This window comes from Phallusia mammillata, chromosome 4 (assembly GCF_965637545.1).
Source record: "Phallusia mammillata chromosome 4, kaPhaMamm4.hap1.1, whole genome shotgun sequence".
Lineage (NCBI taxonomy): Eukaryota > Metazoa > Chordata > Ascidiacea > Phlebobranchia > Ascidiidae > Phallusia > Phallusia mammillata.
In genome coordinates this window covers 17704736-17729948 of record NC_137255.1, presented here as the reverse complement: position 1 = coordinate 17729948, position 25213 = coordinate 17704736, and the positions used below count along the sequence as shown (strand labels likewise).

The 25213-nt window shown below is 38.5% G+C and overlaps 4 protein-coding genes across 5 annotated transcripts; 3 read left to right on the top strand and 1 right to left on the bottom strand.

Moving 5' to 3' along the window:
* Nucleotides 1–846: 846 nt before the first annotated feature.
* Nucleotides 847–3208, top strand: LOC145224757 (protein MAK16 homolog A-like). The gene is made up of 9 exons (XM_080091338.1): nt 847–966; nt 1053–1158; nt 1394–1443; nt 1521–1639; nt 1707–1923; nt 1989–2043; nt 2395–2583; nt 2660–2719; nt 2942–3208. Exons 2-9 carry the CDS (start codon nt 1144–1146, stop codon nt 3083–3085), a joined length of 849 nt encoding a protein of 282 aa, XP_079947464.1. The 5' UTR covers nt 847–966; nt 1053–1143; the 3' UTR covers nt 3086–3208.
* A 3266-nt stretch (nt 3209–6474) lies between these two features.
* Nucleotides 6475–10686, top strand: LOC145223054 (CDK2-associated and cullin domain-containing protein 1-like). The gene is made up of 8 exons (XM_080089352.1): nt 6475–7856; nt 7993–8092; nt 8170–8395; nt 8557–8659; nt 8718–8828; nt 9179–9299; nt 9432–9474; nt 9960–10686. Exons 1-8 carry the CDS (start codon nt 7745–7747, stop codon nt 10014–10016), a joined length of 873 nt encoding a protein of 290 aa, XP_079945478.1. The 5' UTR covers nt 6475–7744; the 3' UTR covers nt 10017–10686.
* A 297-nt stretch (nt 10687–10983) lies between these two features.
* On the top strand, nt 10984–17913 carry LOC145223053 (BTB/POZ domain-containing protein KCTD9-like). 2 transcript variants are annotated; one of them, XM_080089351.1, is made up of 11 exons: nt 10984–11520; nt 11919–12049; nt 12119–12247; nt 12331–12389; nt 12724–12852; nt 13033–13100; nt 13895–13990; nt 14705–14854; nt 15384–15489; nt 16000–16133; nt 16934–17913. In XM_080089351.1, exons 1-11 carry the CDS (start codon nt 11455–11457, stop codon nt 17048–17050), a joined length of 1185 nt encoding a protein of 394 aa, XP_079945477.1. In that variant the 5' UTR covers nt 10984–11454; the 3' UTR covers nt 17051–17913. The 2 variants fall into 2 exon arrangements, with proteins under 2 accessions (XP_079945477.1, XP_079945476.1); XM_080089350.1 differs by having other exon boundaries at nt 13015–13100.
* Nucleotides 17914–17967: 54 nt separating this feature from the next.
* On the bottom strand, nt 17968–24310 carry LOC145223052 (uncharacterized). The gene is made up of 2 exons (XM_080089349.1): nt 22378–24310; nt 17968–19201 (listed from the first exon to the last, which is right to left on the bottom strand). Exons 1-2 carry the CDS (start codon nt 23382–23384, stop codon nt 18514–18516), a joined length of 1695 nt encoding a protein of 564 aa, XP_079945475.1. The 5' UTR covers nt 23385–24310; the 3' UTR covers nt 17968–18513.
* Nucleotides 24311–25213: the final 903 nt, after the last annotated feature.

The following is a 25213-nucleotide window of genomic DNA, read 5'->3' as shown; positions in this document are numbered from 1 at the left end:
CACGCAGGTTGTTTTTTCAGATACTAATTTCTGTTTTTACAAATGATAAATTTTGTTCAGTAGTTTAATCAAGGCAGGCAAGTTAACCAATATCAGCGAATCTCGACAAAAACGAATAAAGCGTCATTATCGATTACCACAATGGGAAATTGGATGACCCTTTTAGTGGAAGCTAAAAGCTTTGTTAGAATGAGTTAATTGATTTTTGTCGCAGAGCCAGGCTGTTGGCGACCTAAAATTCGTTAATTCCAATGACGTTAGGTTAAAGGGACGTCTTAAATCAGGTTATGTCACAGAGAGAACAAACTCTTTTTATTAGCATTTTTACTTACAAAAACTTACAACCGATGATTGAGTTTGATTTCTCAACAAAACAATTATAATGTTGTTAACCGCACAAAATCAGATTTTAATTTACATGCTCATTTTGATTTGACCAAACAATTTTGATATTGTGCTATATTTAATAGGAAAAGCAAAACATTTTTTGGCCGGAACGATTTGTCAATATCGTCTCGAAATTTGTAACAAAGTATTGTAACAAAGAAAAGGGAAATACATTGAAAATTACAATTAAAGCCTACGTACGATCACTAAAATATTTTAAAGATTATCGGGAAAATAAGAAGTTTCGGCTAACTTTCACCATTGCCCGTATCTCCCAAAACTATTGAAAAATATTAAATAAAAATCGGCAACAACGGGTACTGTTAATGTAATAAAAGTAGGATTTCTACAGACGAAAATAAATTAGGTCGACTTTTATTAAATTGTATTATACGTAGTTTCACTAGTTTAGATGTAGCATTTTTAAGTCCAAAATATTCAAGTGGTCGTGACCAACCGTTCTGTTAAAACAAACCAACCTTCATCTCATCTTCACCAATGGTTTATAATTTCGCCCTACTTTAACATGCACGTGGCAGGGCGAGATATTCATGTGCGGAGCGGAGGCATGAGAATTTTGTAAGGAAAGGCTTTAATATATTTAATATGAGTTTGTTCATCTATTTACTGGTTGTAGAATCTCCAATAAATTTGTTTATTTCCAGGGTGTTAGTTGCAAAGTTATTTCGCCGTTGAAAGTACTGTAAGTCTAGTAGTTTACGTGCCGTTTTGTAGCAGGTTTTCTGGGCCTGCATCATGCAGCATGACGACGTAAGTAATTAATATGTACTGTAAAGCTTAAATAACTGTTTTCGCACCCCGCAATTGTGTATTGGGGTTCATTAACGTTCAGCACATTAAGCATTATCAAATACCGCAATACGTTTCTATCTCTATGTATCCAATCCACCTTTGTACTTTTTTGGGCATTGAATTGTATTTGTGAAGTAAATTTGGTTTAAAAAGTGATCCTTAAAATGATAACAAATGCTTTGTTTCTTTTTAGGTCCTGTGGGATGTCATTGGAAACACTGAATATTGTTCCTATAAAGTAAAGTAAGTTTATTTAAAATGTATCTTTAGTTATTGATAACCTTATCATATATTTTATATGTTGTCTGTTTTGTCATTAGAGCTCGCACATCAAAGACACAGCGGTTTTGTAAGAATGAAAACAATGTAACAGGACTTTGCAACAGAAATTCATGTCCATTATCCAACAGCCAGTATGCCACAATTCGAGAAGAAAAAGGTAGAATTGCTGTTAAAACAAATAAGTAGTATCAACTATAAAGTTAACATGTACACTTTTTTATCAGGTATTTGTTATTTGTACATGAAAACTATTGAGCGAGCAGCTTTTCCTGCACGCATGTGGGAAAAAGTAAAACTGTCTCGAAACTATGAAAAGGCTTTGGAACAGATTGACGAGAACCTTGTTTATTGGCCTTATTTTTTACGCCACAAGTGCAAGCAGCGATACACAAAAATATACCAATATCTGATTCGAATAAGAAAGCTTACACTAAAACGACAGTGAGTTGTGTGAATGATTGTCAACAAACCTTTTTTGTTAAACTATACTGAAAATATTTCTATAGAAAAAAACTTGTACCAATTAATCAGAAAGTGGAAAGAAGAGAAGCAAAACGGGAGGTAAATTGTTTATTGGTTTGGTATTTAAATATTTTCTAATTACAACAGACTTATCAGATGTAAGGCAATAAAATATATTACTTCGAATACATTTAGCCCCAACAAAGTACTTGATCTATAAGCTGTTGCTGCCAGGCATAATATCAACTAAATTGCCAGAAGAGCTCTATGTAATTGAAATTATTTGATCATAAATATTATGATCCTTATGCTATTAAAGCCTATATTGTTTGTGTGGGAATTTTAGGGAGTAAAGCATATGTACTGTACACCTTGACAGTTATGAAATGTTTTTTGGGGTTTAATTTTAAATTTTTCCAAACACTCCTGCTCATCTGTTGTATATTGCAGCAAAAAGCACTTGTGGCTGCACAACTTGATACAGCGATTGAAAAGGAGTTATTGGAAAGGTTAAAACAAGGAACCTACGGTGATATCTACAATTTTCCTGCCACTGCCTTTGATCGAGCACTCGAACAGGAAGAGGTTGAGTCTGACAGTGATGTTGAATATGAAAAGGAGGATGAAGTTGATTCTGAAGTAAACCATGAACATTTGTGTGGTGTTTACTGTAACATAGTGGTACAATATATCCAAAGCATTTTTTTATTTTCAGCCTGACATCCAGTATGTGGCTGCAGAGGATTTTGATGAATCAGACACCAGTGACATAGAGGTATGCTAACAATATCATGTTTCAAATCTTGTTGGGAATATGTTGTTTGTGTAATGTGGTGTGTAAAAGTATTAACAACAGTTTTAACTAGTTAAGATTTTTTTTCTCACATTCATTTCTTATGCATAAAAAGAGATAGCTGCAAACTTTCACTTGTAGTTTTTTCTGTGGAATTTTATTTTCAGTTTTTTCTTAACATGCATTGCGCTCTTTGTAAAATAGGACATTGCCAATAATGTATCTGATGAGGAATCGTCCGAGGAAGAAGAGCCAGAGGTTAAAACGATCAAACGCAAGCGACCAGCAGTTGAAATTGAATATGAAATGGAATCGACATCGAGTCACAGGACTAAGTTGAAACATTGACACGAAATTGTTTTCACTGTTTTCCTTCCTTGTACATGGGCCCTCGTTTTTCAGTTAAAAAATGTTGAAGTGCAGACTTCTTTTTTAGCCCAACATAGAATAAAAACACAGTGTCGGGCCGCATGCAAGTTCTGTAAACAAGGACAGATAAAGCTAAACCCAATTGTCTTATGATCGACAGAAATCCTTGTCAGTCCGGTCTTTCGTATAACTCACCTTAAAGTAATTAACATCAAGTACAAAATTTGACGTGGATAAGGGTTACCAGTTACCACTTACCAGGCGTCCGGATGTTCCCGGACATGACCGGAATTTTGACGTAAAATCTGTGTTCGGAAATAATATTCAAAAACACTTTTTATGCCCGGAATTTTAGCGTCTAGTAGCTTAACCTGCTGCTGAAGAACCTAACGTGGATTGAATTGAGGGCGGCTTAAACCAAAGAACACAGAAAAACACATTCTTTGGTACAACGTTTGGCAGCAAAAACCGCCATCTGTAAAGAAATAAACAGAACAGCAAAAAAGCGTAGGGGAAAAAGGTATTTTAACTGAAATGCGTTTTGATTAGGACGTAACGTACAAAAATCGGAAAAGTATTTTTTCAAATTTTCTTCTTTAATGTTTAGTGTCCGCCTGTCCGGTAACCAGCAGTTAAAACCAGGGAGTCGAACCGGAACTGAACCCGAACCCGCGAACCGGTTTGAGCGGTTAATTTCATTAAACCCGAACCGCTAATTACGATTTTCTAAACACCCGAACCGGAGTTGAACCCTATTTTTTGTTTGGCGTTGGTCCCGAACCAGTAAAAAATGCAGCCCGTTTTATATTTTGTGATTTTTATTCAAAACAGCGCACTGAAAAATATGCGACACTTATAGGGCGTGTCAAAAATAACAATGCACGGTCAAAATTAGTTTGGGGTTTGATAAGGCCAAGTAGATGATGGGTAGAATTAAATCGAAACGAACGAAAATTTGAACCGGTTCAAAAACCGCAAACCGGTTTGGACCGGATAATTTGCCCAAACCGGAACAAAACCCGAACCCGAAAATGTACATTTTTAAAAACCTAAACCGAACCCGAACCCTTAAAAACAAAACGAAGTGAACCCGAACCGAACCTGAACCCATATGACAAGCGGTTCGACTCCCTGGTTAAAACACGTCAAACTGTGCGAAAGTATTCCAAGCCATGCACTGGCGATTTGTACCGAGCGGTTTAATAACATGTACTAGGTCGTTGTTTACATCTCTGGATGAACTCCGAACTCATTTTACCAGACTGGTAGTGAACAGAACATATTCTGCGGTTGCAAAGACCTTTGCTCTATTTATCGCTAGAAATAAATCCAAATAGCGTGTCAAAGCTTACCTCAAAATGTCATTTTTACATTGGTTGGTTTTACCACATCCATACATTACAATTTACAAAGAAGTACATGCAGAGTCGCACATTTCGCGGGAGCATGTGCATCGTTATTTGTAAGTGCAACACTTCTTACTGGAAATTGCGGTGGGCATATTAAAAACATTTACGAATAGTGTCAAGCTAAGTAATGTTAAAGAAAGCCATGAACTTCTGTCGTATGTTATTGTGTTTATAGCAGCAAGCAGCATATATCTCAAAAATTCACCATCATCATTTCGCCGAAATGGTAAGTGCGAAAATTGTTAATAAGCGTTACGCACCACTGCGTACAGTTTCCAAAATTTGTTTTTCATTTTTATTTTTTTTAAACCATAGAGAGTGGTCAAGGTACGTACAAATCGACATTTTGAGGTATGAGAGAAAACGTTTCAGCTTGTAAAGTCACATTTCTTGTTTCAAACAGTATTTGCCAATGAAATGACTTTAACCGATACTTGTTTACATAAGTCGCCCATATACAAATGCATGCATCGCTAATCCAATGTTACGATCAAATAAAAAGACATTCCGAGCCTAAATTTTTTCTATAAATTGGCACAGATGTACGTTAGAGCAAGAAGTTTCACCTCGTAGAGTCACATTTCTGGTCTCAAACAGTATTTGCCAACGAAATGACTTTAACCGATACTTGTTTACGTATAGGTCGCACATAAACAAATGCATACATCGCTACGCCAATGTTACGAAAGAAATAAAAATACTATCCGAGCCTAATATTTTTCTATAAATTGGCACAGATGTACGTTAGAGCAAGAAGTTTCACCTCGTAGAGTCACATTTCTGGTCTCAAACAGTATTTGCCAACGAAATGACTTTAACCGATACTTGTTTACGTAGGTCGCACATATACAAATGCATACATCGGTAAGCCAATGTTACGAAATAAATAAAAAGACATACTGTTTGAGACCAGAAATGTGACTCTACGAGGTGAAACTTCTTGCTCTAACGTACATCTGTGCCAATTTATAGAAAAATATTAGGCTCGGATAGTCTTTTTATTTCTTTCGTAACATTGGCTTAGCGATGTATGCATTTGTATATGTGCGACCTACGTAAACAAGTATCGGTTGAAGTCATTTCGTTGGCAAATACTGTTTGAGACCAGAAATGTGACTTTACAAACTGAAACTTCTTGCTCTAACGTACATCTGTGCCAATTTATAGAAAAATATTAGGCTCGGAATGTCTTTTTATTTGATCGTAACATTGGCTTAGCGATGTATGCATTTGTATATGTGCGACCTACGTAAACAAGTATCGGTTGAAGTCATTTCGTTGGCAAATACTGTTTGAGACCAGAAATGTGACTCTATCAGGTGAAACTTCTTGCTCTAACGTACATCTGTGCCAATTTATAGAAAAATATTAGGCTCGGAATGTCTTTTTATTTGATCGTAACATTGGCGTAGCGATGTATGCATTTGTATATGTGCGACCTACGTAAACAAGTATCGGTTAAAGTCATATCGTTGGCAAATACTGTTTGAGACCAGAAATGTGACTCTACGAGGTGAAACTTCTTGCTCTAACGTACATCTGTCCCAATTTATAGAAAAATATTAGGCTCGGAATGTCTTTTTATTTCTTTCGTAACATTGGACTATGTACTGTGTATGCATTTGTATATGGGCGACTTATGTAAACGGTTAAAGACATTTTATTGGAAAATACTGTTTGAGACCAGAAATGTGACTTTATAAGCTGAAACGTTTTCTCCCATACCTCAAAATGTCGATTTGTACGTACCTTGACCACTCTCTATGGCTTAAAAAAAATAAAAATGAAAATTTTTTTTTGGAAACTGTACGCAGTGGTGCGTAACGCTTATTAACAATTTTCGAATTTTTCGCACTTACCATTTCGGCGAAATGATGATGGTGAATTTTTGAGATATATGTTGCTTGCTGCTATAAACACAATAACATACGACAGAAGTTCATGGCTTTCTTTAACATTACTTAGCTTGACACTATTCGTAAATGTTTTTAATATGCCCACCGCAATTTCCAGTAAGAAGTGTTGCACTTACAAATAACGATGCACATGCTCCCGCGAAATGTGCGACTCTGCATGTACTTCTTTGTAAATTGTAATGTATGGATGTGGTAAAACCACCAATGTAAAAATGACATTTTGAGGTAAGCTTTGACACGCTATTTGGATTTATTTCTAGCGATAAATAGAGCAAAGGTCTTTGCAACCGCAGAATATGTTCTGTTCACTACCAGTCTGGTAAAATGAGTTCGGAGTTCATCCAGAGATGTAAACAACGACCTAGTACATGTTATTAAACCGCTCGGTACAAATCGCCAGTGCATGGCTTGGAATACTTTCGCACAGTTTGACGTGTTTTAACCAGGGAGTCGAACCGCTTGTCATATGGGTTCAGGTTCGGTATGTCTCGACGGGAAATTCCCGGGATTTCCCGGCAAAGTTACGTTCCCGAATCCCGGGAAATTTGTTTTGAATTCCCGGGAAACAGACAATTAAGCAAAAACGTGTTAATTTTGTGAAATAATAACGTAAATGTTCAAATTTCTGCTAACTGTTACCAAAATATGGCGTTTTGTAATTTTAATCACAAAGTAAGTAAACGTTTTTATACGAGGTGGTAAACTATTTTCGCGAAAATGCGCTACCTAGCGGTACTAGAAATAACGAATTTATTTTTCGTAATTTTCTAATCTTGTTAACGTTAAAGAAGCTTGCAAATATAGTTTTAAACGACAAAATCATGACTAATTAGATGCCCCTAGTAAAAATAAACTAATTTTAGCAGTTACAATGACGTAATTATTCACGAAAAAATAGGCACTTTTTCGGTCGGGAATCCCGGGAATTCCCGGGAAATGAAAAAATTATTTCCCGATTCCCGGGAATGAAAAAATCCGGGAAATAGAGGAACCCTAGTCAGTGGTAGTTATTTTTTGTTGCAGCTACAGTCAGTAATGTTGCTAAAGAAAAACACATGATGTAGCATTGATAAAAATGTGTGACTTGTGCACCAAAAATGTTTGTCTATTTTTTGCCAATCGTCATGGTTCCCTGGATTATTTTTGACAAAATTTGTTCACAAGCAGTAACACAAGTCTAATGGCAGTGGCACTGACAGCATCTGCATTCTGCAGTACATGGCCTTAGGAATGGCATATGTTATTTTTTTTGGGCAGTTCTTACTCCTTTGATATATACAAAGCTGGTTTCCAAAAACTTTTTGTACTCAGCAATGAGAATAGGTCAAAAAGCTATGAAAAGTGTTGTGCGACTAACAAATGGATATCAACAAACATTTAAAGAGCATTTGCATTCAGTGGAAAAGTTTTGCAGTGACTTTTCAGGTATTCTGCACAGTGAACGTGGTTTATAATTTAGTCAAAATTTTCAATGTTTATCTTTAAATCATAACAATATTTGAAAAGTGACAATCTTTTTGCATATTTTTATAATCATCACACTCATTTTATTTTTAAACAGATTTATATGCAAAAGACTACTATCCCAAAATCAGGAATACAATCTTAGAACATCTAGAAATTGACACAATGTGTGTCATACCATCACAGGAGACAAAATTGTAGGAAAAAATTGTTTCTTTGCACCTATGTTATTAGGCTCATTAGTTAAAACATATACAACTTTCTCCCCATTTAGCTGTTTTAGACAGTGCATTCAACATGGTTATGGAGAAAAGTTGGCCAGCAATCTTGTGCAAACTGTCAGTCATCATTTGACTAGTAAATCTCAATTGATTTTTGATCAGCTATCATCAGGGAACCCTGGTCTTGAAAGTGCATGTCATCATGTGCAACAGTTTTACAACAACCTTAAAAACTTTGGTCGATTTATTCAAAGTGTTTCTCCACTGTTTGTTGATTTGGTAGGTTGACTTAATAAAGACTGATTTGTGGGATGCTGACTGCAGCACATTTAAACTTTAAACAAGAAGCTCAAGGTAGTTATCTTTCCAGGAACTCGTCATTTCTTGCCATGTAGGCATTGTAAGATATTTCTAACCATGGTTTATTTTGTGTGTTTTAGAACAGTGCATTAGTCAAACCAAAGCTGCATACAACTATGGAGGAAAAATTACTAGACTTGTTTAAAGTTTTGTTTGTTGAAATTCATGCGCCACTAGTAATTGGTGAGTCAGTACCACATGGTTATAGTCATGAGTGCTCAGTCTAACACATTTTGTTTAGAATGCATAGGAGTTGTTCGAAAAACACCATTTGCATTATCTCCATCCATACTGTTTGATGTTGCTAGTGCTATCTACTCAATGAAGCCAGACTTAAGGATTTCTAATGGAGGTAAAGGCAAATGATTTGATTTAGATAATGTTATGTAAGCTGCAGACGATGCACACTGTTTCAACATATAAGTTCCTATCAGCGTGGCTGGTGTCAAGACTTTGGCTTTATGGACTAGTGAAGCCTTCAGCACCCTGGTTTGCTCGAAGTACATGCTAAAATGTCATGTCTCACAGAATGTGTGCACTGTTTCTGTCTGCAGCGTAATTATCATGTAATGGCTCCTTGGTTGTAAAGTGAACACCTTATATATGGTTAAAATTAATCCAATCAAATCTATTGCAAGTAACGTTACAGTTGAACTATTTCATGGCATGAAATAAATATTTGAAATTTGTCTAAATCTTTAGATTTGTTTTCCTTCTACATTCCCAATGCTAGACAACCACTTATGGTTCAGGATTTGGAACAAGAAAAAGAACACATTCGCCAAATGCAACAGTCAATAAAACAAGATTTTGCCAAATTGAAGTAAGCAGGCTAGTTTTATACCTTTTGTTTAGCCTGAAAGATTGTAATTCAAACCAAAATATCTTTACACTAACATTTTAAAACCCTAAATTATTGCAAGTTAGTGTAAATCAGTGTCCATTTTTTTTCTAGCTCATCAGATCAAAAACGTTCCAATGGTGCTGTTCAGTTAGAGGTAAATGTGTATTTTATATTGTTGATTTGCTTCCAAAGCAGTAATTCTCAAGTGCTTGTTTAATGGGCCCCTTTTTGTTCAGTTTGTGAACCCACATACAATTATCTCATGTTTAAGTAGACAATCATTTTTTTCTTGGGTATGGGAACCACTATTCTGAACAAATTAATGAAAAGTACATGCCTTTGTAGGTTTTTATTTTATTTTAACATCAAACATATGTTGCTTTTAATTGTGCTGAATTCCCTCCTTATGTCGAAAACTGTGAAAATGTTATGTTAAGCGGAATTTTTATTCAAACTAGCAAATGCTTGCACAATAGCAATATTCATTGTTAAAATGCTCAAGGCCTTTGAAAACAAAATGTTTGCCACTGGAAGGGGTTTTGTCATAAACTTGTGTAATATAATAGTTTACCCTCTGTTGAGGGGATCTCCTATGTGTGTAGAATAAACCAACAAGAAACTGTTGTATGTTTTTAACAGGATAAAGAATGCTCACATACAATGCTTTCTTCGTTGCTAATGGGCCTTGGAACCTAGCAGACATACGACTCTTAGAATTTTTATTGGTGATCTTCTTATTGTTGTTTCTGTTCTCAATGTTTAATGTGTTATTGTTTCATTTAATTAGGTTAAATTGTTGTGGTGCCGTTTTGAAAAGTGGTGTAATGTGTAGGTATCCTCTGTTTGGAAAACCATGAACACTACTTTGGCCATTTTTTGCTGATTGTCGAAACATAGTTTTTCCAAAAAAAGTAAAAAAATATAACTTTTGTTTCGTGCATGGCAAATGAAAACAAAAGATTTATTTGTACCTCCCCCATTCTATACACTTTTTAAACCATTGTGATTTTGAAAAAAACATTTATTGCATTTTTATCTGTAAAGAACTGTTCTTGGTACTTTTACCAAATTTATGTGTGTTGTTGTGCAGCGGTTTTGTGGTTGCTTTTGTTGTTTTTTTATTGTTTTTTTTTGCACTGAAAATGTATTAGTTCAAAATTTAACATCCCCAATGAAAGAGCTACTTGTGATTGACAAAATTTGTTTGACTTCGATTTATTTTGCAGCCATTTTTGTTGGATATTTTACTGTTTTTGCTGCACATCAGAGTTGCCATGCTTTTTTGTGAAAAGATGGTGTATTTGTTTGTTGTTGTTTTTTGCTTGCTACTGCGCTTCTGACATTCATAAAAAATGCTACAAGTGCATGTTTTGATAGTACTAGTAAATAAGTATATTTGCGTTGCTGCAACCCAGTGGAACTTGTTTGTAACTCTTTGGTTCTCCATCTTGTTTGCAAAGCCACCCATATGAAAAGTTGCTGGAAAGTTGCACTTTCGGCAATTCTGTGGTATGAGATACCGAGTTTTGTTCATTACCTTAAATAAATGTTGTTATGTCATGTCACATAAAAACTTAATATTATGTTGCAAGCCAAGTGATTTCATGTCTTAACCTAAACAAAAGTTATGTCCATTGGAGCTATTGTTTAAATACCAAACTCTGTAGTAGCTTTGTTACGATAATGTGGGTGTCAGAAGGTACTGGACCCGAGGTCATTCGTTGGGAGAACGTTACTGTTCTTAAATCATTTTGTTTGATTGCAGTGTATCTTGTTCACATGCACCTTGGCGCAACAAACATACACATTATGGTAATGTGACACGAAAAAAACAGAACACAGCTCCGAAAACCTAGTAACTTTTCATGGAAAACTGTAAGAAAAGAGGTAGCAAACAAAGGCACATTTTTGGAGCCTTTTGCCTAAAAACAGCACCATCAGTGATATACTTCAGTATGACAAAAACATACTTCACTAAGACTTCTATGGGCAGATGGTCTGGTTACCTCAAGGGAAAGTACCGCTTGTTGGTCAGCGAACAAAACTTAATCAGGGCTTGACAAGGAAGCTGTGATCTGAATTGGTTCTGTTTGTGTGTTTTCAAACAAACCAAACGCCCTCATTCCTTGCAAAGATGGCAGCTAACCCAAGGCGAGTGCAAGTATTTTTGCAAGAAGGTGCTTCTTCTAGTGTCGGAAAAGTAAGTTATTGTTTCACTGTGATTTGATCTCCATTTTTGTTTCTTTCAACCAAGCCCAGATAAGTTTGATAAGTACTCTACTGTTTATGATACAAAGTTTGTTAGATTTAATGTGTCAAATTGACTGTAGTGTCTATTTTACTGCTTTTTTGATTGCTGCTTAATTTGGTGTTTTATCTGCTGGATTCATTTGACTCAAGCACAACAAATCCATTTTTTTAAATAGTATCATTACACATGTTATACTTACATGTATAGATTAGATTAACAGGCAGTGTTAACATTACCAAATTGAGTGGGTTTAGATTTTACAGATTTCCTTATAAATATGCTAGTTATGCATTGATTTCCAGGTGTAGAGGTCATCAAAATGTAAAATAATGATATTTGTTTGACAGGTCCTTTGTCTGCCTGAAACTACAGAAGAACTGGTACAAGCTCTAAGAGTTGCCTTTTCACTTGATGAAGACACACACATCAAGTTACAAACAAAAAGTGGTGCTGAAATGTGTGATGTTAATTTGATCCAGTAAGTATATATTTGTTTGTTTGATTTGTTGGTGTCAAACTCTAAGCTTTACATGGATATTTTACCAAGAAATGATGAAGTGCTTTACTTGTGTTTGTTGGAGAAAATGGAAGAAAAGAAAAATTCCCAGTGGAGTGCAAATTGTCCAAATGATTGGATAAATCTAAATGTTGGTGGAACAATATTTTCAACAACCAGGTTTGTTCAAAAAATATATTCATTAATGATTTCCCTTATCTTAAAAGCTGTCAAAGGTAATGTACTGTTTACACTTTTTTCAGGAGTACTTTGATTGGCAGGGAAACAAACAGCATGCTTGCCAAGATGTTTCAAGATTCAAGTATGTATTTGTTTGGTTTGTAGCTATTGTAGCTCTGTGTTTTTACAATAAAGATATGTTCTGTATATATTAAACAAAATGTTGCATCTTTTAAAAATTAACTTGACATAGTAAGCCTAGAAAACCTGGTTTACTGCAATACAGCAGTTTGATTTTATAAATTTAGTTTTGTTCAAGTTTAACCTGTTTAACAATTGTAAAAAGAAACAAGTAACAAAAATATCTGCTAGTGACAGACAAACTGTGTTATACCATGTGATTAAACATGTCCTTGTATAAAGTAACACATACAATACCATTATTTTGAAGTTAAGACAACCTTTTAAACATGCAGAGCAATGGAGAAATACTGTGGATGGAAATGGGAACGTGTTGCTTGATCGATGTCCAAAATACTTTGAACCCATTCTCGGCTATCTAAGACATGGCAAAATGATTATTGAACCTTCAATTGACCCCAGAGGTATGGAAAGGTTGTTTAATTGGCCACTTAAGGTTTCACAATTGTCAACATTGAGCTAGTTAATGTATTTAAGACAGTTGTTCCTACTTTTACCTTAACCAAACATTCAAAAAAATAGTTAAAACAGTGAATTGAGGGTATTGGTATTGTAAACCCCATCAGTTTGTTACTTGTACACAGGAGTTTTGGAGGAAGCGAACTTTTTTGGCATGATGACTGTGGCCAAACAAGTCCAGAATATTATACGGGTTAGTAAGTTTTTTCCTAATTTTGACATTGGTCCTTCAGTGTTAAGGCGTTGTCTTTCTTTTTACTATTAACTTTAATGAAACATAAGTGCATTTTGGGCAAAAATATCTTGCAATGGCATGATGTAGAATAGTTACATTTGGCATTTAAACTTTCATAGCTGGAAAACCTAGTAAATTGAATGTTTAGCTTGACTTGATAGCCCAAGTGACCCTAGCTAGCCCCAAAAATAGTTTTTGACAAAACTAAAAAGTTTGAAAGTGCCATTGGATATAAGTCCCTTGTAGTGAATTGCATGTGTTAGTCAAATCATAGTTTTGCAAGTTGTGGTTGGTGGAGGGGTGCATCAATAATGTGGTGATTTTGTGTGACCCATGAAGGATTTGTAAATTACAAACTATGTGTTTTACTCGAGGCCGAAACATGTGTTGACCAGCGAGTTAGCATGAAACATCGCTTCTTAGTAATAGGAAGAAATTAATGGAACTTTTTTATGGATTGTAATGGTGAGAATTATCTCTTGAGATTGTTACATGATTAGTTTTTAAAGTTATATATAGTACAACTGGTTTATTCACGTTTGCTATATTGTATTAATTTCTTTATAGTTCTTAATGTAGTTAATGGTAAGAATGAAATGCACAATTTAGAAATTTATGGTGCATTACTTTTGTTGTCATGTTACTGTAAAAACAAGTTACTTTGAGTTTTATCTTGGGCCTTGAAAAAGTTTGATACCCCTAGTGAGTTTCCATTATGAAGTTACAGATTACAACATTATTCCTTATTACAGGAAAGAAAAAAAGAAAATTATGAGGAACCTTTAACTCGATGTATGGTGGTTAAAGCACTCCTAGTTACTCCTGCAAAATGTGAACTACGATTTCAGGTTTGTTTTTTGAAGTTTTATATGTGTGATGTTTCCTAGGGTCTGCACATGACTGTCCGAAAACCGTTTTCTCCCCAGTCATGTTTTACTTGCACTGCACCAAATTCAATTAATCTGTGAGCTCTCGCCACTTCATAATAAGGTGGAGCTGCCGCGTTTAGTCATGAAACACCAATTATTTCATCCACTATATAACGTTTTAACCTTGCGCAGCTATTTCCGGCTTGGTGGTTGTTCCGTATAGTTGTGTCGCCATGTGTTCTTTCACCAAAAATAAACTTGACTACAACCAAGTGGGCGCCTTTTGGTTGAAAACATTTGGCGTTAAATTGGTAAAACCTAAATCCGCTGGTGGGCGCTACATACTTATTTCTGCGTCAGTGGATTGTAATCAGATCTTGGGACAGATTATGCAACTGCGACGAAGAATTTTTCATCATTAAATCTATATGTTACAACCGTTAAGAAAGAAAAAGAAAACTTATTTTTTCGGAGATTACCAAAATTCTAGAAATATTGCGTTTGATTTTTGGGTGCTACCGAATAAAAAGTAAAAATGTTACAATATTTTATTTCTTGTAGCAGGCCGTTTCGGTAGTATGAGATCAAAAGGCCAAACGTATTTTTTTTATTAATTGTTTGAAACGAACTCACTTTAGGGTCATCGAAACCTTTGCCCATGAACTTAACCGCTTACAATGTTGTTCTGCACAGGGAATCAATTTTTCGGGTGCTGATCTATCGCGGCTTGATCTGCGATACATCAACTTCAAGCTTGCAAACCTAAGTCACTGCAACCTTGCTCAAGCCAACCTGTACTGCTGTTCATTGGAACGGGCCGACCTCACCGGATCAATACTCGATGTACGGTGTTGCGTTGTTATCTGCCTGAACAATCTCTGTTCGTCGTCACGGCGCTCAATGAATTTAAGCTAATCAGTGCTGCATGATTTTTGCCCCCGTCGAAAGTTTAACGTCGCATAGAAATTGAAAAACAGATTTGTGGCTAAACGATTACATGGGACCCACTCTTGTGTTGCATAACTTTTTAAACAAGGTTTAAACCGGGCATTCGGTTACCTTGTACTCGATAACCCAAGATCAACCATAGTAAAGTTACATATTTAATTTTGAGAATGTTGTATTTTACGAAATGTAAACATTCTCAACATTTTAAACAAAACAAAAAAACTAAACTACATAAAACCGGACTTTTCTTCGAAAACCACACGCCCGTACCATAAACCATTATTTAAGTACATTTCCAATGCCCTGGTATAAACTAACGCTTTTCGTTACATAACATTTACTTATTGTGCGTGGTTTAGATTTGTATGGAATGCATGTAACAAAGTTTGTTTGATGATACACAATTTTGCTGTTTACGTTTCAGGGAGCCAACTTGCAAGGTGTTCGTATGATATGCTGCAATGCTGAGGGTTGTTCGATGAAGGGATGCAACTTTGATGATCCTTCAGGTCTAAAGGCAAATATGGAAGGCAAGTAGTTTTTCTTTATACCAGTAATATTTTCCTCAATATATGCCTACACTAAAATAGCATATAGGCAGGGTTGCCATTATTTTGAAGCAAAAAAATAAGGACGCCCGGTAAAGACTTCGATTTCCCTTCCAAAATAGAAAAAAAGGAGTTAAGGAGCAAAAAATATTTGTATTTTTTACAAATTAATTTAGCAAGTTATGAGGGTGCAGGGTCAAAATAAGACCATTTCATAAAAATAAGGACAAACATCTGTTCTTATAACAAGGACAGTATGGCAACTCTGCCAGGATAGGTGCATTGTCAAAACAGTTTAAGCATAGGCTACTAATTGTTCGTGAAAGGACTTCATTTTCAGTTTTTAGCATTGTCATATCTGTTTGCACCTTGTAATACCCTAGCTCGCATCAGCGATTGCACTCTGTTGCTGATGCATGTTCGGAAATTCGGTCGGCCTTCTAATTTGTTTGCGTCGCTCATTACGCGGTTTTGTGTTTTTTCTCGCCGTAGGTGCCAACATGAAAGGGGTGAATTTCGAAGGCAGTCTGATGGCAGGCGCCAATCTGCGAGTCGCCACTGTGAAGAACTCAAACCTGAAAAACTGCAACCTGCGTGGTGCGATTTTGGCCGGCACGGACCTGGAGGTGACCTGTTAACTAAACAATTAAACTTTTTTCTTTGAAACAAGTATAGTGTGTTTTATTTTTGGTGTGATGTAGAAGCCAAAGACGATTTATTGACTATTTGGCCAGTTTCATACAGTTTTCTTTTGTGTTAAAATTATCTCACTAAAAAAGGTTTATGGCTAACATTTTCTGACTGAAAAATTGATGCATTCCTAACCGACTTGTGTAAATCAATACCCATAAAAGCGGGTTGAGACACTTGCCGAACCGCTCTAACGAAAAGCTTTGAATCGCGAAGAAACTCGATAACGAATTGATGTGTTGCACCGCGAGGTCACGGGGCCTTAAAAAGTAGAGGGAAAATTCTTGGGCCCCGCACGCAACTCTGAACCTCCACCATCGACGGCCTGACGGAATTGAACGTAGCGAGCAAGGTTCACAAGAACCACAACCCAGAGGCAGATGCACCGACGGCAAACCCTTAGATGTGTGTGTTGCCCAGCATAGCCTCGTAAGTGCAACGGCACCCATGTGGAAACACTGCCTTTCCCGGGTGCAGGAGATCCCATCAAGGGGTTCAGCGCCGGGCGGGCAAGCTGACCCAATAGCTATTACCGTTACCTCACTGATACATCTCTTCTTCTACCTAGTGTGCCGCCCCCGTAGGTGGTGCTGTCGATGAGGGTATTAGCGTGCTTGCTGGCCTGGAAAAGATTGATTTGTCTTCGTTTAGTTGTGATTAATTTATCTATTTCAGAGCGCTATGGCTACTTTAAATTGATTCTCCGCTTTTCTAAACCGTTTTTTCCTGTACATAGAATTGCGACTTGTCCGGGTGCGACCTATTTGAAGCCAATTTACGTGGTTGCAACGTTAAAGGAACCAAATTTGAGGAGATGATCACTCCCTTGCATATGACTCAAGCTGTCCCTTGATTTTGGGGCATCTTCCCACACTATAGGTGTGTATCAACTGTGTCTAGGCCAGGCCTTCACAAAACACGGAAGTTCACTACGTTTTTTTTCTCCAACTTGTTTTGCGAGTTGCGACACATCACTTGCCTTGAAGTATGCATTGTGATACTCGTTTTGTTTTGCCGTGACTCTTTCTCTTCATATTTCTTTCGTTTCTTGCATTTGTATTTCGTACCATTTGACGCCCTTAAAAAATATTTGCCGGAGGTCAGTTCGTCTTCCGGACGGTATAAATATCTCACCCAGTAACGTTTCCGGTCGTGGGAAATTCCGCTTATCTCATTTGCGTATAATTAGCAATGCCCGTTGAATCCGCGCGATGCCGCACCTTTGCGATTTTGTTTTCTGTTTATCCCGTTCAAAGTCCTGCGTCGCGCGCCCGCCTCCGTCATGCCGCATACCACTAGAGCACGACTCCCAATACATATATGGCTAATATGCCACTGATTAATCATCGCCCGAGAGTTGCACTGCGCTGATCCGATTACGGTCGGCCCATAGCTGCGCACTGAAACAAGCAGCCAGCGTGCAGTTCACCGCGCTGAGGCAGCCGTATCGCTGTTAATGTTATCCGCGGTTAAAACTGTATGCCGTAGTTGCTTGGATGTTTACGATTCGCGGTTTATCCGTGCGCATTGCTCATCACTGCCCTTGTCCGAACACACCTACTTTCACCGTGATAACCTTGACTGCGCGGCAGCGTTAATCTGTCCTGGGACCCCGTCCAATAAAACCTTCATCGCTGCATCAGTTCGTGTGCCATGTGCGGGTATGTTTTGGTTTCGCGCCGTGCAGTTTGCAGTGCAATACACAATTGACTGTGATTGTCCGGGTGTGGTGTGATCACTTGTGAACAAGACACCTTATACCAGTAAAGACAATGCATGCGATCAAACATCGCTACTTGTATTAAGACCAGCTGTAGTCAAAAGCCACAGGACAGTTTCACAGCAAACAAAGTTGTGCAGAGGGTCAAACTAGTAGGTGTACGAGGAGGGCACAAGAATCACACCGACAAAAAAACACACGTTGAAAAAAGATCTAACACGCGCAAAGGATATAAATTATTTTTTTCACACTCGAGAAAAATCACACGCGAGATAAAACCTAACATAGCATTCTGGATTCACTTCAAAAAGGAGTCTTTGGCCAAAAAGCATCTTCTGGAACTTTAAAAAAATTATAGACCTAACCACGTTTCAAGTTTTTAAAGAAAACACACTCATATTACAACATGAACTTGGAACATCAGAAAAATATCGCTTTGATTTGCTTGGCGGTACGTATCAACCATAGAGAGGTTATGAACACTTTTAATCAGTAATTTTGTGGTAATAGGTATTTAAATGGTGATATTTTTAACCCTATAATTTCAGGGTTATTTATTGTTTCACATTCCTCAAACATTGAAACGATTTTATAAATCAAGAATGCTTGCGTTTCATAAGATTGCTAACGCTGAAGAAGGGATGGCTGCCTGGCGGAGATACAATTGCGCGGTTGCTACCGGCATACGGATTTCCATGCTGCTGGCTCTGCGCCATTGCCATTGCAGTCGCACTGCTGCTTTCGTAAGCAGCTGGATTTGAACCATCTGGGCTAGTGGGTGTTGCAGCCGGCGATGCAAGATCGACGCTTGCACCAATGCCATAACGCGAACATGCATCCATGATGCTTCCAGAACCTCCCATGTAACCCATCGCCAACGGACTTCGCTGTACCCCGGGTGTCATCGGGCTTCGAGCGTGGTTGGCATCTTCGATTTGCTCTGTCGAATGTTGATGCTGAATTTCTGGTTTTACGTGCATGCTTCTTCCCATGCTATCATGACTGCCATACAAGCTGTTGCCGCCACCATTTCTTTGATGCTGGTGTTTCATGTCCATTCCCAACGCTGCCGAACCGTTTTGCTGCTGCTGATGGTTGCTTTGCTGATGTGTGGAAGAACTTGGACTTGATGCTGAACCAATTCTGTTGTCGTGTGTGCTGTGTACTGCGTTCAAAAGTGACATCGGAGGTGGAATTTGTGGAAGATTAAAATCTGGTGGACGTTCAGCTACGCTATCCTTACTACCCATCATTCCACTCTGATCCCGACGTTTTCTCTTGCGCCTGTTAAACAAAATATATTACACTTTTATCCTAAATTTACCATTTTACTAAAGTTAGCGTAATTAAGCCAGAATGATTTCACATAGAAATGTAATAAAGCCGTTTTTCATTGTTACCAAATAAACGATTGTGATGTAATTGCATTGTAGTTTTATCACGTGGTGGTAAACTGGTTTACCAATCTTATTTCAGGGGAGTTTGGTTGACATTGTGCAGTGTTGACGGTGAAATGAGTAGTAGGTTGAGTTTGATGAACAATTTTTGATAATGTTATGCAATTTATCTACGTTTAACCGGATATAAAAAAGAATAAAGGTAAAAAGAATAAAGAATAACGTCATGTTTCGTTAAAATTTATGTGGTAAGTTATACTGCTACTAATTTTATTGTGCTTGCAAACTTTTGTTCTGCTTGAACCGACTTTATTGTGCTTTAACGTTTATTTAACCCCACATAACTGCCTCAAACCGCCGGAATAAAGTTAAATCATCAATTTAATTTAGCATGACACCATGATATAAGGTCGCTATTAGTTTTTGTCGTCGAGCAAATATGAAGATATACTAACGATTAAACAACGTTTGGACAGTTGCCTGTAGTGTACATTGTAAAATTATCCTTTCTTTTCTGGGCGACCCACAGTCTGGTGTTGCAACGTAGTTCAGGCTTGCTGTTGTTGTTTTCTGAGTTTCAAAATGGCGGAACGCGCCGCCAACAAACCAGACACCGACCGAGAAAGGGAAAGCGAGAGTATCAAGGTATGTACAGAACTATTTATTTTATACACGGTTAGGGAAAGTGCTGGGATCCTAATCACTGTTTGTAAGTTACAATATGTTTTTGCAAGGGCTGTACCATGTTATCTTGTGTTCTACTACAACAGTTTTTCCGTCTTTGGTTTCTGTTTTTCCAGTTTGTTCATCTTGATTCTACTCTAGTTATAAACGGACCGAACACAAGGGCTCGAATGGTTCGTTTAATATGTAGGATTTTGCGAGATATAGAATTACTTTCCTGTTAATAAAGCCTCACATCCCACCTTCGTGGCTCTTTCTCAAGCTACGTCAAGGGGTCGGGCGAAGTCAGGATGTTGGGGCCGCTACGGTAACTGATAACAGCGCGATTAAAGTCACTTCGCGTGCGAAAACTTGTGTGCTGCCCCTTCACAGTTGCCAATTGCCCTAACGGGGTCATGTGAAACTATATGTGCTGCGGAGCTACCGCTACATGGCTTCGCAGGAGCAGCTCTTTCGACATTTTAGCCTGCGTCGGCTATCACGCAAATCGCCCGGCTTGTCGACAAACATGTTTTGTAAGTTTTCACTGTCAACAGTTTCCAAATAGACTTTCGCCAAACGTTATTGTAGTTACCCCCTAAGCGCGCCATGGCGGTTAACATGCACAGTTCACAAGGGTTCAACGCCATTGTACACTTTTTCTAATAAACGACTGACTGTCTTTACCAGAATTTGTGAATCCATAAAGATGTACAGCTTGATTTCATACGTGGATTATTTTGTTGCGGTCAAGATATTGCACACACATATGCTTGTTGAAGTCAAAAAAGTAGTTGCAGTAAAATATGTAGTTTTAATGTCTAGGTCTAGGAGGAGAAAGTCGTGAGTAGTATTTCATGTGTATTTGAACTATTCAATAGCGTTTGCGCGTTGTGAACACGAAAATCAATTGATCCATTTTTTGTGCGGTTGATAAATTAGTGTATTAAGTTAGTACATGCTTTGAAATGCGATTGCGATGTAAAGGCTTTGGGATTGAAAATAGTTTGGAATGTTGTGGTGTTTCGTTGCTTTGTTTGGTACAACAAAAAGGTGCCAACCAGCATTCAGAAGCAACTTATCGTCTTATACCAAAGCAGGCGTGGCGACCCCAGATTTGAACCCTACCGATATTTCAAGATGCGACATTTGATAGCACGCCTGCGTAAACGACGGAACAATTTTGTAAATGTTGTTTTTTGTTGCATACTTTAAAGAAATTAAAACTTTTGCACGGTTAAGATGTATTTGCAGGTTTAAATCGTTATTAATAGTAGAGTTTCTGCAAGCGCTGAATCTTCAAGCTTAAAAACGCAAACAACCCAGGCCGTTTTGAATAGCTGTTGTGGGCAGGTGCGTGCAAATCACAACTAAAGTGTTTTTGTTACGCTTGTTAGGGATCGCTGGCAAGTATTTAATAGCGCTGTTGGTTGACCGATTTTCATTTGAAACAGACCGCAATTTCCTGTTTGGTCCTTCACTTTGCAAGGTAATGGTGTTTTTTTCCAAAAAGGTCGACATATGTACATCGTTACGGCCTCGGGAGCATATTGTCATGTATTTGTTGTGGACAATTGTTTCTGTGGCGTATTATTCAGAAGATTATTTCGACATTGAAGGAAGATGATTAATAAGTGTTTTTGAGATATTGTGGCACATTTCATTGCTTATTAAGCGCACACAAACACGCCTGTGACATTTCTCTTAGTGCGTCAGCAGCAGCACGGGCATGTTCGCCTCTTATAACCTGATCGGAAGATACCGTGGTTTACACCGCGTACGATAAACGCCGGCCCCGACGATGTTATAGTGTCGCTCACATATTCATGAGCATGTTTTGTGTAAATTTCTAAACTGTGTTGTCCCGACCCCAAAACGCAGTTTTCGACTGTAGCTTAAATCTACATGCCAGCTTTAACGTCATGACTACTCGTTGAGGATTATCGCTAGCGACTCTATGCAGACGGATGGCCGTTTGTGTGTGCCACGCTAGCATAATACGATTAAAATGATTGAGATAAAATCGTGGAGTTGTGCTCGCGCGAAAGTTGGGTTTGACTGATGTGTTGTTAGTGTTGTGGATTGCGATGGCCTATCTCACTGGAAAGCATGTGCACCCTTTGAGGAAATAAATTCCTATTTCTTATGCACTTTGGTAAACAATACTAGTTTATTTCCTATTTGTAATATACATAGTATTTAAAAAAAATGTTACATTCGAAAACACATTGAACCGAATGCTTTAAACGCTGTATTTGTTTTCCGCATAATTTAGTTGTTTACTGCTTTTGTCGCGCATGAGACTACGGTTCGTTGCTGTCGCCGGCGGAGAGGGACGTTTTGCAAGATTATTCACTACAATTGCATGTTCGTACAAAATGGCGTCGCGATGTAATATACCTGAAATTTCCATTGTCGAACATCTTTTCACAGTTAGGATCAAGCGCCCAGTAGTTGCCCTTACCGGGGTCGTCCTCGTCCCTCGCCACCTTCTTGAAGCAGTCGTTTAGCGACAAGTTGTGACGAATTGAGTTTTGCCAACCCGCGCGGCTCTTTTTGTAAAAAGGAAAATTTTCGGCCACGTATTGGTAGATTTGTGACAGAGTCAGCTTTTTCTCGGGTGAATTTTGGATTGCCATGGCGATCAGTGCGGAATAAGAGTAAGGAGGTCGCACCATCTTGAAAAGCTCTGATTGACTGGATAGCGAAAGCCAAGCGAAATCAGAACCGAAACTTCCCGGGCCAAATAATTGACGCTGCCCGGCCGCTGCTGCCACCGCTGCCGCACCATACGTTGCAGATTGCATGTAAGATGTAGCTGAGTTAAACGGACTACCTGCCCCCATTGATGAAGATCCAGCAGCTGCTGGATTCAACCAGAGATGATAAGGATTGGAAGCACTGGCGGCTGATGGGTATTCGAGCGCTGAAGCGTAGGGATGCCCTGTTGCAGCCGGGTGTTGTCCCCGGGCAGCGGCGGCAGCTTGTGCCGCGAAGGCGTTTTGATTGTAAAAGTTATCGTACATTGAACCACATGCACTGCTTCCGCTTCCGTCAATGATATCTTGCTGACTACTGCCGTGATGATGAGGTGGAATTGAACTCATCATGCTTCCAAACTGCACGGAGGCTGGGTTTTGCGAGTAGCGTGACGTGGTTGCCTGGTCGGCGTCTGGGGCCCGGGAATTCTGGGGCACTGAAGAGTGCGGAAACGGGTTGCTGTAGTTAATGTACTCGTGAGATTCACGCTTAACGCCTATGCGGTTGGTTTCACCTGCCAAAAAACTAAATTGTCGTTGTGGTAAAACTGGGGTTCGTGGCGGCTGGTAGCTCTCGGAATACGAATGCTGTCTCGAACTCTCGAAATCCTGTTCCGGTGTTTCGAACGGGTTTACATCAAAGACCATAATAAACAAAGTAAAAATTCAAAATTACTTTATTAGCCTGTACGGCACCAAAATTTCCAAATAACTGTAAAGAAATAATACACGATCACACTCAAATACTCGTATTGCTGATAATGACTAATTACTGACAACTGCAACCAACTGTTTGTTTGCCAAACCAACCATTTATGTTCCGCTCTTTGCACGTGCAAAATTCTTTCCGATAATACGCACCGGTATTTTCAGTAACTCGCCTGGGTCTTTTGCCAAAAACAAAACCTCACTCGGCCCGTATTTAAACCCCAAACCCGGAATCGTTGCAGTAACAAACCTTGTCGGCAGCTAACATGCGTTGCAGTAACAAACTGTCGGCGAGTTGTCACCGGCAACAGGTCTGCTCGTTTATGCCTGTGCCCGACACCCGCACCACTGCCATATCAACACACGATGCATCGTTCCACATGAGTTTCTTTGACGCCGTTGTCGAACGTCGCGTGTCGTCACCAGCAACTCGCGGCCGGTAAACGGGTTTGAACGTAAACACCAACTGGGGCTGTTTTCCCCATTGCAGCAGATTTTAGCGCCGGCGAAACCCTTGTTTACAGTACGCATTATACTGCGTTTATTACCTAAATTATTCGGCATGCTTAACCACTCACTCGTTGGGGACACTGGCCCTACGACGGTTCCCATACACGCAGAGTAGCATGCAACTGGTACGCCAAGAGCAAAGTATAGATTTGGCGAGCTAAAGCTCATGTTGCAAGTGCAGTTTCAGCTATTAGCGAAAAGGCCGGGTAACGCAGGATTTTTTTTCAATCGAATCATGTTTTAGTCAGTTATGCGAGATCGAATGAGCGATGGACAATGAGGCGAAGCAAAGGTAAACAGATTTTCGTTATCAGGCGCCTCAGGGGAACAATGCAACTTCGCAGCGGCCGGATTCTCTGCAATAATGGTTTGCGCGCCAAAATCTCTGCGTGCAACAGAGTTTTAATTATCCACCAAGCGGCGAGTTTTTAAAGTCCGTGTTATGGCCTGCAAAACGCTCAAGGTCCGATTTTACCACTTTGTGTTCTAATCCAATCAGGCAACCACCGTTAAAATGCCGAAAATATTTTTACTTGCACCTTGATTTTGCTGCCTCTTGTTAGTTCAGGCGCGGCTGTAATACTCTGTTTACACAAAACGATTTCTTCTGTTCGGCGTCGACAAGCAGATTGACGACCAAGAACCCTAACGATTGCATTTACAACAACTCGGCTTGTTTTTACTCTGACTTCCATGCTGTAAGTGTGCAATCCTAATATTGGCTGTTTACTATACGGAAACTGACTTGGATTGAGCTCTTTGATTCGTTTTATTTCATCACGCCTGATTACCTTTTTCCTGTATTTCCGAGAGAGGCGCGTCGGTTGGTAATTCGCTTCTCTCGCTTACGAAATCAGTCCGCGCCTAAATTATTTTACCAATTTCTGTTTCGGGACCAGATATTCTTAAAAATTACTGCAGTTTATACATGATTCAATATAAAAATATCAATGTTTTACAATAAAACGGGAAAAAAATCTTTGTTCATTTTGTTAAACCGGTGCCCAAACGAATAAATCAGTGATGGTTTGATTCATAATTACTATTATGCTTTCGTACTAATTTTTTGACTTTGCTAGCTCGATTTTCGCAGCTAAAACGCGGCACATCGCCCGAAGTACCCGATTAGTGGCTATTTGTTTCCGAAACTAAACCAAACATCCTCCAAAGTGCAAGCACGCAATTTGAATGTTTACAAACGAACGGATCGCACGTGCCAGGAACGTCAACGATATTAGTGTTATAATCCAATCGATTTT

Bases quoted from the DNA above. Each gene is read 5' to 3' on its own strand.
- LOC145224757 (XM_080091338.1), top strand. The intron at 1,444-1,520 runs GTAAGTTTATTT...TTTTGTCATTAG, and splicing joins TATTGTTCCTATAAAGTAAA to AGCTCGCACATCAAAGACAC. The intron at 2,044-2,394 runs GTAAATTGTTTA...TGTATATTGCAG, and splicing joins GAAGAGAAGCAAAACGGGAG to CAAAAAGCACTTGTGGCTGC.
- LOC145223054 (XM_080089352.1), top strand. From the start codon at position 7,745: ATGAGAATAGGTCAAAAAGCTATGAAAAGTGTTGTGCGACTAACAAAT. The intron at 8,396-8,556 runs GTAGGTTGACTT...TGTGTGTTTTAG, and splicing joins CTCCACTGTTTGTTGATTTG to AACAGTGCATTAGTCAAACC. The intron at 9,300-9,431 runs GTAAGCAGGCTA...TTTTTTTTCTAG, and splicing joins CAAGATTTTGCCAAATTGAA to CTCATCAGATCAAAAACGTT.
- LOC145223053 (XM_080089350.1), top strand. From the start codon at position 11,455: ATGGCAGCTAACCCAAGGCGAGTGCAAGTATTTTTGCAAGAAGGTGCT. The intron at 12,853-13,014 runs GTATGGAAAGGT...AAACCCCATCAG, and splicing joins ACCTTCAATTGACCCCAGAG to TTTGTTACTTGTACACAGGA. The intron at 13,991-14,704 runs GTTTGTTTTTTG...TGTTCTGCACAG, and splicing joins AATGTGAACTACGATTTCAG to GGAATCAATTTTTCGGGTGC.
- LOC145223052 (XM_080089349.1), bottom strand. From the start codon at position 23,384: ATGGTCTTTGATGTAAACCCGTTCGAAACACCGGAACAGGATTTCGAG. The intron at 19,202-22,377 runs GTATATTACATC...TTTGTTTAACAG, and splicing joins TTCGACAATGGAAATTTCAG to GCGCAAGAGAAAACGTCGGG.